The sequence below is a fragment of the Chrysemys picta genome, chromosome 2 (assembly GCF_011386835.1).
Source record: "Chrysemys picta bellii isolate R12L10 chromosome 2, ASM1138683v2, whole genome shotgun sequence".
Classification (NCBI taxonomy): Eukaryota; Metazoa; Chordata; order Testudines; family Emydidae; genus Chrysemys; species Chrysemys picta.
In genome coordinates, this window is record NC_088792.1 from 77,717,688 (window position 1) to 77,734,764 (window position 17,077).

At 38.1% G+C, this 17,077-nt stretch overlaps 1 protein-coding gene across 2 annotated transcripts in view; it reads left to right on the top strand.

Annotated features, from left to right (window-relative positions):
- The window catches only part of STT3B (STT3 oligosaccharyltransferase complex catalytic subunit B), a 93,903-nt gene extending 80,079 nt beyond the window's left edge, over nucleotides 1–13,824 (top strand). For both annotated transcript variants that reach the window (XM_005299274.4, XM_065583542.1), the window contains exons 11-16: nucleotides 1,444–1,631; nucleotides 2,214–2,385; nucleotides 5,695–5,868; nucleotides 7,187–7,300; nucleotides 9,444–9,656; nucleotides 12,136–13,824. In XM_005299274.4, coding sequence (XP_005299331.2) covers nucleotides 1,444–1,631; nucleotides 2,214–2,385; nucleotides 5,695–5,868; nucleotides 7,187–7,300; nucleotides 9,444–9,656; nucleotides 12,136–12,216 — 942 coding nt within the window. In that variant the 3' untranslated portion in view covers nucleotides 12,217–13,824. The remainder of the gene's footprint in view (nucleotides 1–1,443; nucleotides 1,632–2,213; nucleotides 2,386–5,694; nucleotides 5,869–7,186; nucleotides 7,301–9,443; nucleotides 9,657–12,135) is intronic.
- Nucleotides 13,825–17,077: the final 3,253 nt, after the last annotated feature.

Here is a 17,077-nt window from a genome sequence, read left to right on the forward strand (position 1 = left end):
CAAATGGCTGTAGCAAGAGAAGGTGGTGGCAGTGGTGAGAGCCACCTTCATAGAAATGTCAGCCTGCTGGTGAAGGCATTCACCTGGGATGTGGGAGTTCGTCTTTCCACTGACTTCAATGGTCTTTGAATCAGGCCCTTAGCTCAGAGTTATCAAGGTTCTCATTCAGTCTTTCCTGTTGAAGCTGTTCCACTCTGGATAAATGAAGCCATTGGAGGAGGGCCTTGAACTTGGGCCTCCCACATCTTGGGTTAGCGCCTTACCACCAGACTCTAGAGTCATTCTCACTGTCTTCCCCTGGCATTCATTGTCATTCATAGTGGCAATGCATAGTTCTTTGACCAGAGAAATAGAGTGAGAATGACTCTGTAGTTAAGCACCCATTTCTAATCTCCTAGTGCTCAGACCCATTTTCCTGACAGGAGTTATTCACCTGGGACAAACTTCAAAAGTGCCTAAGCAATTTAGAAGTCTAAATCCTATTGAAAGTCAGTTTTACCCCAGGAGATTATGTAGCGGTCTAAGGATTAAAGAAAAATGTATTTAGTGTTTTGGCTTCCCTGGAGAGGGTTTCACAAACCAGGAAGTGGTGTGCAGGCTATAACACAATTACAAGCTTGCTGAATTGAAGTCAGAATATTTTATTTGCCATGCAAATGTTTTTGTTTTTTCTAAATAGCAAAAACTTGCCATTATTTTCTCTCAAATACAGTGAAAAATAAAGGATTATATATTTTATGAAAAGATCATCTTCATAAACCTTACATTGCCTTTTTCCTGCTTATGAGGAAGATGGCAGCACATGGCTCCTTGATATTTGTGGCTTTGACTAACACAGGAGACTTGGTTATCTTTCCTTTACTGTTTTTTTTCTTGCAGCAAATATACCCACTTCTTTCCCTCACCTCACCCTGCCTCAAAAAGATATTTAGGCCTCTTCTTTCCTTTTTTCACATCTGAAACAAACCGGAACACACCAAAGAGGTTCTTGTTTTTCTGAGGCAGAATTCAGAAACCCATGCTATTCACTGCAGGTTTATAAAGTTAACCAAAATACTATGCAAGAGGAATATCTCCTACCTAACCTTAACAATGGCAAGCTTTGATTCTTGTAGCTCTTCTCAACTACAATGGCCTTATTTTCACCTCTTACTTTGCCCTGCACTCAACTGTCACCTCAACAAGGCTCTGAAGCATTCATCTGATGTGAGCATTTTATGCTATTAAGGAAGATTTTAAATGAAGAATTCATTTTACATGGTACTGGATGTAAAAATCTCCCTGTACATATTCAGATTTGGAGAACTACTTTATTGATCTTTTTATTTACATGATATTGTGAGTTGGCAATAGTGTAGAGAAAGCTATTGGGTCCATTGCCATGGCCAGAAAAACATCTTTTATATCTAAGCTGCTGTAACAGTTCAATTTGTGTTTATTCAGGCAGGTAAAGTGAGGAAACACGTATCTGAACAGGAAAAAACAGAAGAAGGACTGGGTCCCAACATCAAGAGTATTGTTACTATGTTGATGCTGATGTTGTTGATGATGTTTGCTGTCCACTGCACTTGGGTAACTAGCAATGCATACTCCAGTCCTAGTGTTGTTCTGGCTTCATACAATCATGATGGGTAAGAAAGCACTGTATATTTGAAGGCAATTTCTAAAGGCAAATTAAAAAAAAGAAAAAGTTGGTGGGCTCTTGAGATTGGTATCTCGAGTTGTTTTGCCTTCCCTTTCAGCTTCTTCCATTCTATTTCTGTAATCTCAGATCTGACCTAAATATCCAATTTCTAATTCTGCCCCCCCATCCCAACAAAATGGTAAAACTAGTTTTATGTAGTCAGAAGTAAAAACATCAAAATACTTGATTGACTTTTAATTTAAAAACAATTTGTAAGCTAGCTTATGTTTACAGATAATGTAAAAGATGCACGTAGTTCATCCAAGTATAAACTCTGTACTTGAATATACTATTCAAAATACAATTTTGTCACCTCTTCAAAAGTTTTGTTTTCTGACTAGCCAGCTGTCATCATGTTAATCAAATCTCTTGAGTGCATGTCATCAGCAAACTTACTTTAGAAGAATTATGTGTGTATGCAGATTGTTTTGAGCATTGATTTAGATCTCCACAAAGCAGTAGCCAACTAGTGGTTAAATTGACGCTGACATTAGTTTGAATATAGGCTAAACTGATGCTTCTCTTTCAGCACTCGGAACATCCTGGATGATTTCAGAGAGGCATACTATTGGCTAAGACAAAATACAGATGAACATGCTCGAGTAATGTCTTGGTGGGACTATGGCTATCAGATAGCAGGAATGGCCAATCGGACTACTTTAGTTGATAACAATACCTGGAACAACAGCCACATAGCCCTGGTAAGGAAGGTAGTTTTATGTACTCTGAGGTTAAAAATATCAAAATATCTGGCTGACTTTTACTCTAAAAACAATTTGTAAGTTGTTTACGCATAGCGTGGTTTAAAGAGAATTGCTATAGAATGAGGAATGGAAGGGGCACAGAAAGGTTTGTCATATGTTAGAACTCCAGTGTGAAAGATTGCTTTCCAAATTAAAGAATTAGAATGTTTTTAATTCACATACAAAATATCTAAATCTAAACGGTATGATCAAAATATGAAACAGTGGTGCTGATTCAATCTTGCATTACATTGAGGTAAAAAATACATGCTGCAACTAGATTATCATGGAGCAAAATTATTAGACACTAGAACTGGATAATCTTGAAATCTAATTTCGTAGTTGATTTTTTTTCCCCTTAAATTATTTTTAAATAAAAAATTATTCTGAGAATTAAGACTGCATCAAAATAGGGAAATGTAAATTTGTAGATATCCCACAATATAACTCCTTCTGGCAGTTTTCTGTTCCTCTTCTAGTTCCTAAAGCCTCCTGGCTGATACATGGATGAGTGGGTTGGTCTCTGCTAATGTAGCCCTCCCTAGACTCTGTTTTTGAATCACTTTCCCCAGTTGTTCGCTCCAGAACTGGTCATCTGCTACTCAGTTTTGCTAAGCAGCATTAAAGTGAAATTGATCTAATTCATCAGTTTCACTGCTACCTACTAGATTCTGAACAGCTCTGTGAAAACTGACAAGATTCAGATAAGTTTTTACTCAGTTGAAACTCGGAAAAGTTCTGAGTAGCAACAGAGTCACTAGAGTGGTCTGTGCAGACTCAGGAAGACAGCATTATATCAGTTACATTTGGTTAATAGTTGGAATGTTTTTCTTCAGAATTGCAAGGGATAGGCACAATTTTTATATATATAAATTCCCTACGTCTCAGGTGAGTAGAAATTTTAAGTCCTGTGTATTACAGGTGGAGCTGGTAGCACTGCCTATAGTTAAGGTTGCCTGACATTTCCTGTGATAAGACCTTATTTTCATTTGTTTATAACTTTTCCAAACTTTAGCTGTTTGGGCTCAGATTTTCCAGGTCAGATGCCATGCATTATGATATAATCTTTAATTACATGATCACATGCTATTTTTTCCCACAGGAACCCTGCTTCATTCACTGCACAGCATATGGACAGATATGAGAATGTATCAGGATTATGTAGTGAAGGAGGCTGAGGCAGTAATCCACCAGACATTTATTGCAGTAGTTGGTGTGAAGCGAATGAGGCAGGGGATTGCAGGAAAAGGAAGGATGGTTTTATGGTTATAGAGGTTGCCTGCCACCCTAGAGAATTGGATTCTATCCTTGCCCCTACCATAGAGTTCCTGTGTGATGCAGGACAAGTCACTGAATAAAAATATTCATAGTTGATCCTAGTTGTGTTCCTTGTTTTCTGGATGCCCAATGTGAGACAGCTGGGGCAAGACTGGCAGATTCTTTTCAAACTCACTGCTTTCCAAGATATAGTCCCCCATTCTGTAGGTATGGCCTGCATTCCTTGCTCTTATATGGGTAACTTTTGCATTTGACTTTATTAATTTATTGTTTTGTTTGAATGGGCCCATCTTACCAAGCGATCCATATCACTTGATATGACTGTCCTGTCTTTATCATTCTTTACCATTCTGCCAATCTTTGTCATCTACAAATTTTATCAGCAGTGATTTTATATTTACTACAGATTCTTGATGAAAACGTTGAATAGCATCAGACCTAGTACCAAACCCTGCAGAAGGTGACTAGAAACGCCCCCATTATATGATTCCCCATTGATACATATTTTTGAGATCTCTTGATTTAGCCAGTTCTTAATCTAACGTGTGCTTTGATACTGTGTTCTGCTAATCTTCGGCTGTAATCTCTGTGCTTTAGTTCCCTCCAGTAAAATGGAGATAATACCACCCAATTTCACAGGGGTGTTGTAAAGACCAATTCATTATTTGTGAAGAACTCCGATACTATGGGGAGAGCACAATATTAATACCCATGTGGATCTTAATCATTCTGTATTCAGTACAGAGGTTGAATGGTTGTGGAGAGAAAGGGTGGAGAGAGAGAAAAGGCTTGGATCCATACACTGGATAACTGCCCATTCACTGAACGAAGGGTCCTGTGGGAAAAAATAGTATATGACCATGTAATTAAAGCTTGTATCATAATGTATATGCATTAGGAGGCCAAATTTAATGTTGCATGGGTCACCTTAAGTCTGGCATTTCCTAGCTTTTAAGTCGTTGACTTAACAACCTTAACATTCTTTAAATTTTAATTTTTGATGTATTTTAACATAAGGAATTCGCACATAAAACAGTTGCCATAGTAATGTATATCTTAGTGATGTATTGCTATACTTTCATTTACTGTTGAGCTTCCTAAATTTAAAGTGGTGCAGGTGTTGACCTTGTAAGTGTATCTTCTCTATATCTCCACTCTGTTTTTTTGTTTTTTTGGGGGTGGGTGGGTTTTGTTTTTGTTTTTTTAAACTCTGAAAAAACAACTGTTATATGAGAGATTCTGGCTATGGTTAATAAACTTTATTTTCTTCCCCATATATTACCTTTTGACCTAAAACTTATCTGTAGTGTTTGAACTTGAAGAGCTTGTCTTGGTGGTGTTTTTTTTTTTTAATCTAAATGACTCCACCCTGTAAATCTAAATGGGGGAGAACAAAGAGTGAAAAGAAAGAGAGAAACACACACATTCTTACCCCTCTCTGAAACATTTGCCTTTTGGTTATGTAGACACAATGAACTCAATGAAAGTGAAAAATGGAAAATTAAGTTGCACGTTAAAGAATTTGTTGATTTGAAGTTATCACAACTCTTTTAAAAATATTTTTCATTGTGCACTGGGCCACTCTGCCAAACAGCATCTCCTTTATCTGTTGGCAATTCAAATGTAGTTTGAAGAAACAGTAGAAGAGCAAAAAAAATTGTATAATAACTGTCCTATATACTGTAAAGATCAGTCCAACAGACACTGATTTGTCCCATGAAGAATAAAATAATTTTCATAGGGATTGGGTTCTTCAGTTTCCAAATAAATGGAGGAGTAATGGGTTTTCTTTAGACAGAATGAGATGAACAAGGTCTGTGAAGGGTAAATGCATGTGCTTTGGACCAGAGCCTCAGCTTGTGTTCAGTGGTGTAGCTCCATTGACTTCAGTAGAGCTACAGTTATTTACATCAGCTGAGGATCTGGCCCTTTAGCTTGCTGGTAAGCAATTGTACAGATACTAAGAGATTTGTGCCTGTAATATTGTAGGTGGGAAAAGCAATGTCATCAAATGAGACAGCAGCATATGAGATCATGAGGAGTCTGGATGTGGATTATGTTTTAATTATTTTTGGAGGTGTGATTGGCTACTCTGGTGATGATATCAACAAGTTCTTGTGGATGGTGAGAATAGCAGAGGGCGAGCATCCCAAAGATATCCGGGTAAGTGGAAATGTAAACAACAAAGCTAGGAGTAGTGTGTCCCTGGCAAAATACAGTATTTCTGTGGGATCCATTTTTTGGTACCATATGGCAATATCTTATCTCGAATCCCATCATTAACTAAAATGTCACTTTTCTAGTGTGACCTTATCACAAGGGGGAAATCTATGTTTTATTACCATTTTATTTGATAAAATGTGTTAAATCATATGGTTTTTTAGGGTTCTTTCATGTTTGGATGGCAGAGAGTGATAGTCTGCTGTCTTTAAGTATATATGGTCTTAAAGGGTCAGTCATTTTAAAGCATTACATTTTTTTAGTATGTTTCATCTATGGAATTGAAAACTGTTACTGAAAGCACAGGCTATCTACTGTAATAGCCTGTGTGGGTCACAGTGTGACCATTGAGCTTTGAACTGCATCACCAAAGGGATGTTCTGAACATTTAAATAGTTACTGTTAAGGAGCTGGTTTTTTTAGTTTTTATACTACAGTTCCAGGAAATGAATTTCTACCACACTGAACTATGGGCCAATAGGAGAGTAAAATGATTTTACTTATATTGTAGGGTAGGGAATATATCCACATTTTCTAAATCAAGATGCAAGGTCTGCAGTTCTTGAATATTGCAGGAGAAGACAAGCAACAGTCTTAGTAGACAAAAGAAAATGTTGTAAAGTGAGCAGATGTAAGGGAGGAATCTGCTCAGTTAGTTAAAATTCAAGCACATGTCCAGGAACAGTAACTACCGGCCTTTGCTTGACTTTTTTTTAAATTTATTGTTCTACACAATCAACAATTCCATTTCCTAAATGTTAAAATGTGTGGTTTCAAGTGTGTTGTATATACAACCTATAGTTCATGCTTATATCACAATAGCCATACACCTAGTTATGTTATTCCAGAATAATTAATAGTAGGTCAGGTGCATAAAGCATAAAATACTAATTCTGGTAGATGCCCAACTAAATTATACACCTTATTGATCAATATATCAGAATATTGGTGTTCTCCAAGAACTGTTTACTATAGAAATACTTTCAAAAACAAGTCATGTACATCTACATACAATAAATGGATTAGCAAGACCATGTCAGCTAGGGGGTAAATTTGTTCAGTAAAACTGATGGTGCACAACCTCTGTGCCTTAGTTACACAGCTGTTATGATGTAGTTAAGGTTGAGCCTCACTTTCTGTTTAAAGGACAACTTCCCTTATATTTAAAATACAGAAGACAGTTTACACACTTTATCAAATCCCATCAGTGAGAATCTTGTGGAAGAGGGAATGAGTCTTCCTTGTTGGTTTGTTTTTTTAGGAAAGTGACTACTTCACTCCACAGGGAGAGTTCCGCGTAGACAAGGCAGGTTCTCCAACGTTGCTGAACTGCCTCATGTATAAAATGTCCTATTACAGATTTGGAGAAATGCAGGTTAGTGGTATCTGGAACTTTCCACTTACTTACAATTGTTTTTCAGCTCTTGTCAGTCATCTGTACTTCTCTTGTTCAATGTCAGCACCAGCCCCCTGTTATTTATCAGTCCCTTATTAAAACCCCTGATATGTGTCTGTCAAGTCCCAGGTACACAGAATCTTGCTATCTCTCTACAGTTATTCTAAATGGTATTGAAAACATTTGCTTGTAGAAAGACCTCTCAGTAGCATCTATTGTGTTTGACACCTATAAACTGTCTGCTAGGACCATGCGGGGTAGAGAGTTGCAGAATTGCTTTTCAGATCCAAATATTTGTTTGGGCTAAAATGAACTCCTACATCAGTTCCCACAACTGGAGAATACAGTTCCCTGGGAGATGAGATCACATCAACTTTGTAAGGATAAGGTTATCACTAGTATCTCTGAAAGTATAAAAATCTGCCATTTGTTAATTTGGTTAATTGAGATTTCTTCTTTGTAATCCAATCCTACACAAATGGGCATTGAAGAAAGGTAATGAAGTATGGAATTGAATCACTTCAAATGAAACTTGAATTGCATAAGAATGCAAATGTCTTGGAGAAAAGGTTATGCCATTGCTAAATAGATCCCCCTTTTTATTTAATTTGAATTTGACATAAGGCCAAAAAAACTATTGTCATCTTGATCAGTTTTTTTATTGAATGTTAGCTTTCATTCTGCTAGTGAAGTGATGGAAATCAGTGCTATCTTAATTTGCAAAGCTAATGTCATGCTTTTGCAAAACATTATTGCCATGGTATGTAATCTTTAATTTGCTCTAGCAGTACTAGTGCTGTTCTCTAGACTTTATCTTGGACCCTTTGCTGCTGCTTTGTATTCATCTCTGTTTCCTCGGGCAGACCTTTGAAATTAGTTATTCACTGTAAGCAGTAATCTTGCTGAAGAGTTACACTTCAAGTTATTCTTTTTATGCCATAGTTTTTCATTTGTGTGGAACCGTGCTTAAATAAATACTTTCCATAAACAAATAAATGTTCACTTCCCCAGACTTTAACACTAAGGGCTGGTCCACACTAACCCCCCACTTCGAACTAAGATACGCAACTTCAGCTACGTGAATAACGTAGCTGAAGTCGAAGTATCTTAGTTCGAACTTACTGCGGGTCCACACGCGGCAGGCAGACTCCCCCGTCGATTCCGCGTACTCCTCTCGCGGAGCAGGAGTACCTGCGTTGACGGCGAGCACTTCCGGGATCGATCCCAGAAGATCGATTGCTTACCGCCGGATCCGGAGGTAAGTATAGACGTACCCTAAGGGTCACATTGGCACCCTACTAAGACCTAAAGGCTTCACCTAATTCTCACAAATGTGTTTGAACTATTTGTTTGATAGCTGTTTCTCCTCCCACCCATTGGAATGGCATTTAGCATAAATTAAGGTTTACATCTGTGAATAAAGTTTATTAATCTTAGTTATTCATTCATGCTTTCCTTTTCCATTTTTCGCATCTGCTACTTGCCTTATTTTAAGTCCATAAAACTTTCTATTCTCTTTTTCCTGTTCCCCTTTTGAGTGCCCTTCCATTTCTGATACACAGCACTAAATTCATTATTCATATAAGTGAGTAGGACTCTGAGATCAGGGGGCCTTATGCCTGTTTAACTTCAGGACTGACTTTGGCATATAGAGCCAACGCAAGGAACTTTGGACATTCATACTCTTCCATGCAGCATTTTCATTGTAAAGAGAGGGTAGAGAGAAAGCATCCATGTTTATAAGGCACCGCAGGCTCTTGCACTTTGGACATTCATGCTCTCCCATCATTGTTCTTGTTTCCTTTCTGAATAAGGAAATAAGACTCACCACTGACACAGGTGACTTGGGTCATATGCAGAAGACATAGTACAAGTATCAGTCATTTGATCAGTTTCCTTTCCAGTTGTCAGAACTAGTTGAGCTCTAGTTTGGCTGACTAAAACAAGCCGTGGCTTCAAGATTTTCTGAGCAGTAATGACATTGCACAGAAAATAATCTCTTCAGATTCTTTTCCCCATTAAAGCAGTTTAGGTCTAGCCCAGGGAATGTGGAGCACAGCTCAGTTAGCAGTGATGCATTTCATATTTTTTTCCAAACTGATGTGTAACATTAACTTTATAGCTGGATTTTCGGACACCACCAGGATTTGATCGCACACGCAATGCTGAGATCGGCAACAAGGACATTAAATTCAAACATTTGGAGGAAGCCTTTACATCAGAGCATTGGCTTGTAAGAATATACAAAGTGAAAGAACTAGACAACAGAGAGACATTGGACCATAAACCTAGAGTAACCAACATTTTACCAAAACAGAAGTATTTGTCAAAGAAGGTGGGTTCCCAGTGAAGTAACTCAAAAGGGGCAACAACCTGTTTTATTTGTTTTTAACAGTAAATCACATAGCTGGTGAGTTATATATTTCCACTAGCTAGATCTTTTTATGATACGGTTCATTCATATTAGTCTCCAATATCAGACCTGCCTGCTGGTAATAATTGTTAATTTACTGTCTGCTTAACCTGTGAGCATGTGAAGACAAGGCTAGATTTTTTTTTTAAGACAGTGTTGCTAACTGGCAATAGGCTGTGTCACTGGCTGTTACAAATCTTAAACAGCTTCATGTAAATTGAAGTATACTCTCCAAAGTACATCAATCATGTTTCAGTAACTGGCTCACCAAGTAAAAAATAATGTGGAAGTTGCTTTCTGAACCTGTTTGTAAATAGTGATGCCTAGAAGTTTCAAAATGACATTTTTGTATGAAATAAATTAAATCTGAACCTTTTGTTGATGGAACTTAAGTGTCTGGCTTCTTACTCTTTGAAATCATCTCACTTAAAATGTTCCTTTTTTTAAAACACATTTCATATTTTGGTCTTGGTGCATTATTTGTCTATTATAGTGGAGTGTTGGGGGGGGAGTAGCGTGTTGCAGAGGAAGTGAAAGGAAAAATCTTTCACAGCAACTGCTAGCCCTGTGATATGCAGTTTTTTATCCCAAGTAGGAGTCCCAAATCTTGTCAAGTGAACAATGATAGTACCACTATTAAATTAGTGTGTAACATACAATTATTAAGGATACTTTATGGATACAAAATGTTTGAACAGATTTTATCAGTGTCTGTAAGGTGTTTTGGTGGCACAGTCCAATTAGACTGTAATTAGATTGGTAGAAAGGAATCTGTTTTGAACCATTTCACTTGTAATTGGTAACTTGCCTTTAGAGTTGAAGTCATAATTTAATGCTAAACATGAATATTTTGAATTGGCCTTTATTGCCAGGGGGCCTGGAACTTCGTTTTTTCAGTTTAAACTTTATTATAAAGTGCCAATTGCAGTTTGCACTCAAACACCTGAAATTCAAGTTCTAGTATTGACATTGTTCTGGTCTGACAGCTTCTGAATAATGTTAATAATAATAAGTATTAATAACAATTATTAATAATTGTTAATAATAAACCTAACCATACTTCTGTCAGCTGTATTCCTTTAAGCTGAGCAACCCATTTGCTCTCAAACTAAGACAGGATAAAAGTGTGGCCAGCATTTGGATGAGACATGTAAATTCTACATACTGTATAAATGTCTCCAATAATTATCAGTGAACCAGCAGGTTGCTAGGGTGCAAATGCAGCCAGGTGTCTTTAGATAGAGCCTTAAAGGATCTTTTGTAACTATCTGAGCAGTATCTTCCTGGCCAACCTCCAACTTGCAAAATTATTCTGACCACATGAACCCCTGAAAATTCAACAGGCTTAAGCGGTTATGTACTTTGCCTATGCATGGTTACATAGTTATCAGTAGTAAATGAATTTATATGTATACTTGTCATATCCGTTGGTACAATGAAAGGTGCACTCTAAATGTTACAATCGATATCTCTGCTTTCCAGCTTCTTAAAGGGATGTAGTTTCTATTTCCCTTTGTCGGTGGCCTGCAGGTGAGCCTGACAAGCAAATTGCATGTGAAATGTGCTGGAGCAGCTGCACTTCATATTCTGTTCTTTGGGACAAATGAAATACACAAGCTGACTGTTTATGGTCTCCCATAGATATAAATACAAACAATGAAAATAACTCTACTACATTAGTCCTTACTTATTTTAATGAATCTGCTCAGCCTAAAATTTGGGACATCAAATAGAAAATTAAATAGCCCTCTTTGCTCATTTAATGTCATCTTAGGGCCCAACTCAGGCTCCAAAACTGATTGTGGGGGATAAAAAGGCTAGAACTCCCTTATCCTGTGCATGTTAATTTATTCCTTGAAAGCAGACAGATGTTAATAGTTGCTCTAATACAGTACATCAGTAATATAGGACATAAGTTATCATGCTCGGTTTACACTAAACTACAGTTCTGTGAGTGATAGACTTAACCTGGTCATCCTCTCAAAGATGAAAACTCAGTTCTCTGGAAACTTTTCATTTCCAAGTTTGAGACTAACGTTCTCCACTGTTCTATGTCATTTTTGCTGTGTCCTTAATCAAGCTGAATTAGAATCTTTGCTCTTATTAGCATCGGCACAGCTCTGGAGACAGGGCTATGCAGGATGGACTTGTGGCTCTTGCAACAAATGACTTTTCATACAACTTTGTGAAAGGGGAGGATGTTGGGTTTGTTTAAGTTAGTAGCCTGAGGCTAGTCTGTCATATGTTTAACAATTTTAAAATAAAAGGACAATATGAAGTAGTTTAGGCCCACTACCTAAATTTACTTAAAAAAAAGTCCAAAGATTGAAGCACAGCATTACAGTGTAAATACTAGAGCATTATAATTAACTAATACAATGTATTCTGTTTTTCTTTTTAGACTGCCAAAAGGAAGCGGGGCTACATTAAGAATAAACTAATTTTAAAGAGAGGCAAGAGACCCAACAGGAAGACAGTTTAAATACACTGTTCTGATTGCTAATACGAAGCAGTTGTCCTTGAGATAACCAGTCTTTGCCTTTAGCTCAAGTCATGTTTCACAGCAACATGAGGGTACAGAACCATCATTGGTCCAGATTATTGTACAAAATTTTCAGGCAATGTCTGATTTAAAAAATGTTGGCTTATTGAGAACAGCTGTTTTAGATTTGTAATGTGAAGCAAGACAGAGCTGCTGTCCAAGTCTAGCAGCAGATTTTTTTTCTTGGTACATATTATCCTTCAAATCTGTTGAGAATTTGGACTGATTGCACCAAAGAGCCCTCGAATTTGGTCCTTGGCACATGCATACTTGTCAATTTTTTTTTTTTTTTTAAACAACATACTTCAGCTGAATAAGCAATATGTAATGTAAACTGGAATGGTGAAATCTGTAAAGTGACTAGTTTTTCCAAGCTGTTGATTTTTTTAAAACAATTAAAAGACTATGTACATCTTTGTAATTCAGCTCTTAGAAAACACAGATTACTCTCCCTTCTAGTATTTATTTACATGGGTTCATTAAATGTACTTTTTCTATTGCTGTAAATTCTTTGGTCTGGACTATAAGAGGCAAGCTACATTTTCACAAATGATAACTGGACATATTACAGTACTTGGATGATAAGTTTAAATTGAACAGGCTGCTTTTGTTTAAAAAAACAATTGCAGTATTTGCTGCCTTACACAGCACAAATCTTGTATAATGTAGATATAAGGGCTAAATTTGTATCCTTCTGAAAATCTGAAGCAACATTAATGAATGCTACTGAGCACTACAACTGCTGGTGTTTCAGAACTAACGTTAAACTAATTTTGTGAAATGTTTACATGGTAAAACAAATATACCTTTTTTTAAATTTAAAAAAAAAGGTTGACAAGTATACAAAATCCCCTTTCTGTGGCTGTTCGGAGAGATAGAGGGTTTATAAACCCCAACCTACCTTTTTTTGTGAGGGCAGGTGAGGGGGTTTGTTTTTTGGAAAGGATTGTGTTTTTTCTCTGCATTTTTATTTAGAGTGCTTAATCAGTTGATGAAACTTCTGCTTTAGTGCTATTTGCTTTCTTTTATTTTTTTTTTTAAAGTGACAATTGTCAAATTAAATGCACTAAAATATAAATGGAGATTGAACATGTTCACTTTCCAGCTATAGGAAACTTTATACAGACTTGAAAATTTTCTTGTTCTTTTAATAAAGTGAAAGAGAGGGTTTTTGCTGTTTATTTTCCTGCCACAGGATGCAACTCATTTTTATATAAGCAAATCTAATTTACACCAGAAGTATTGGTGTAAAATGCAGAATAGTATGTACCTTTCATGAAGAAAATGTAAATTTACAATATTCAGTGAGAATGTTACTGCTGATTTTCCCAAGGTGTAGAATATTTTTTGATTTATAAACTCCTTTTTGACCTTAATGGTTCTTTTACAGACCAATACTACAGCTGCAACATTTTCACAAAACTAAAAATTCTGGATTTCTGACCCTTTGCCCTTTTGAGATTTCATTTTACTTTGTTGCTTTAAAGCTCAATGCAGACCAGTTGTTAACTATAGGGGAAAATAAAGTTAATTCAAGTTTTGTGTTAAGGTGTCTTGTCATTTTTGCTCTTAAAATGAACTTGAAAAATTGGTGCTCTTCTGCTAGCATGAATCCTTTGGCCCACTTGAGATTAAAATGTAGGATTATTACAATTTGATCAAGCTATAAACTACATGTGTAAGAGACACTTCCACTCATTTAATCCCTTCAGTGAAGATATAATTCTACATTTGAGATCACAGCATAGCACCAGGTAAAATGGTATAATCCGTGTCTGCATTGAGTTCACCATAGGATGAAGAAGAAAAAAATTTGCCCATTATGAAACAAGGATGTCTGTTCCTTCATATGAAAATTCTCTACTTCATCATTTTTGCCTCAATGACTAAACTTGTAAAACAAAGTTAAGCTTGGGCCTGCTTTAACAATGCTCTAAAGCTTTTGTTATTCCAAAACTATTTAAGTAACCTTACTTGGTCACAAAGACTACTCCAGTTCCCAAAGTGCAAAGTTGTTGGCCTTTGTGGAAGGATTGTCAGAGCTGCTATTACTGCTTCAGTGAAGCCACAGTAATCCCTCCTGATTGAACTGTGTTCCTTTTCAGGTTAAGTCTATTCCTAGAAAGTTCACAAAAATGTAGAACCCTTTGTGAATTGCTATTAAAAATGTCTTCAGGGAGCAGCTACTATCTTTCCCCACATATGCAGGTTTTTAAGAGACATATAGCTTGAGCTTTACAGTTTGCCATCTGAAAAAAGAAAGGCGATCCTGTTAAGGCACTGAACTTGAATATCCTGGTTCTGTGCCTAAATCTGATAACTTCCTGAATGACTTTAAGCAAGTCCCAGAGTCTGCTCAGTTTCTTATCCTCATACTGCAATTAGATTGAAAATTAATGAGATGTTCAGCTACTATGGTAATTGTTATAGAAAAAATTATAAATAAATTAAGGAATCTATGCTAAGCACCAGCAGCAAGTGAGGAAGTGAGCCAGCTCTATGCTGGTGATAAGGGAAGGGGAAATTACTTACCTGTAATTCTACTTACTTGAAAATACTATGATGTCAGAATTTTTGATTTTCACTTCCCAGCATTGAAAAAGAACAGCAGGCTCACTTATTAAGGAATGTTTACCTTGAAGGAAGTGGTAGCAAAGCTGAATACAAACCATGTCAGCTACCAGCATTTCCATACCACCATGTTGCATATAAATATACTACCTTCTACTCACTTCTTTGAATTGTACCAAAGACCTATTGTGCTGGGGCTAATTCAAAATGATTAATCATGTACAAAACTCTGAGGGATGGTAGGTAAAAACTCTTGATATCTGCAGAATTACAGGTTTTCTGAAAACACCACTCAGCACACATGATGGGGCAACTAGGGAACAGTATGGGTAAAATACTTCATCTGCCTCCAATAGGGAGTTTCTTGCCAGGTACTAGTGGAATGGTGGCGTAATTACACAAACATTTGAAAATCAGTTTTTCTTATGCTTACTGAATAACATACTTCAGCTGCTGGTTCTGTGGTTTGACCACAGAGTGCGGAGAGGTGTTCTGGTTGTCAGTCATTGACATGGAAGTCTGCTGTCCTCCAGGTGGAACCTAAACATCTGCCACCAGGCAAATCTACAACTGTCCACCTTTGAGGCAGCAGAACTCACCATTGTGGCATGCATCAGCAGCACAGAGCATCTGAATCTAATGGCAGACCAGTATGTACTAGCTTAAGCTCCTGCTCTGTGTTGCAGATGTAAATTTCCCAGGGTTGAGCCTTTCAAAGCTCCACCTGGCTATTGAGTTATAGATTACCAAGCCTTCAAGGATGGCAGTCCCAGTGGTGAAAATCCAAAGGGGGATTCTAAATGAATCCTAACATCACAGGTCAAGATTCTGGGGCACGGTATCATAATTGCAGCTAGTCACTCCTTGAGCAGAGCCACCTCTACAACAAAGACATCATGGGAAGACTGGGCAAAGAGTAGCTGTTACCTGGAGTTAAGAAATGTGCGCTACCCCCTTCAAGACTAGCTCTGCCCCACCCATCAGTCACTGGTCCAAAACAACCTTCTTGGGCACAGGTTCTTGGCTCATGCCTTAGGCATGGCTCAGAGATAAAAATCTTGCCCAGTTTCAGCTCAATGAGCTTCCTTGGAAATCTGCCAAAACTGGAAAGGCTCTTCCCCTGTAAGTTTTTGCTGTCTTAATGCACTTCCCTAACAAACATGCATTTAGAATCAGATGAATCGTTTGGCCCATTTGAGTCCAAGTATTATCCACCACCACTTGGCCTGTCCCTACCCAAACAGCTGGAATTGGGAAGAGGGCTTGTAGAACTGGGTCCTAGTGCCAGTTGCACTCCCTTTCTGTGTGCTGGGAGCCTTTGTTTTCTGTGCTACAGGAAGTGGTGGGGGAAATGTGGGAGGGAGGGTGGCAAAGAAAAGGGGATAAGGGAAGCAGGAGCCTAGCATGGGTTGTCCCTTCAGCAGGGTCACTGAACCCTTGCCCTGCCAAGTCCCCCACCTGGACCGCCACCCCATCAAGCCCCACTCCTCCAGCACTCAACCCCCCCCCACTAGGCCTCAACCACTACCTGGATCCCCTGCAGAGTCCCATTACCTCTGCACCTGGAACCACCACTGAGCCCCTGTGCATCCAGATGTCCCACTGAGCCACCGGCACCCAGATTGCCCCACACTTGGATCCTGCTGGGCTGAGCCTGTCTGCCCACACCTGCTGCAGAAGGCCCGGCCCAGCCCTTGCACTATTCATAGATTCTAGGACTGGAAGGGACCTCGAGAGGTCATAGTGTCCAGCCCCCTGCCCGCATGGCAGGACCAAATACTGTCTAGACCATCCCTGATAGACATTTATCTAACCTACTCTTAAATATCTCCAGAGATGGAGATTCCACAACCTCCCTAGGCAATTTATTCCAGTGTTTAACCACCCTGACAGTTAGGAACTTTTTCCTAATGTCCAACCTCGACCTCCCTTGCTGCAGTTTAAGCCCATTGCTTCTTGTTCTATCCTTAGAGGCTAAGGTGAACAAGTTTTCTCCCTCCTCCTTATGACACCCTTTTAAATACCTGAAAACTGCTATCATGTCCCCTCTCAGTCTTCTCTTTTCCAAACTAAACAATGTCAGGGGCAGCCTTACTGCCCAGTCCCTGTACTGGTGGAGGCTTCAGGGTGATCTCCCACCTCAATGCAGTCAGTGCCTGTGCTCTCCGCTCCCATGCTGGAGCCACTTTTATTTATTGACAAATAAAAGTTGCTTAATTTTAAAATATTG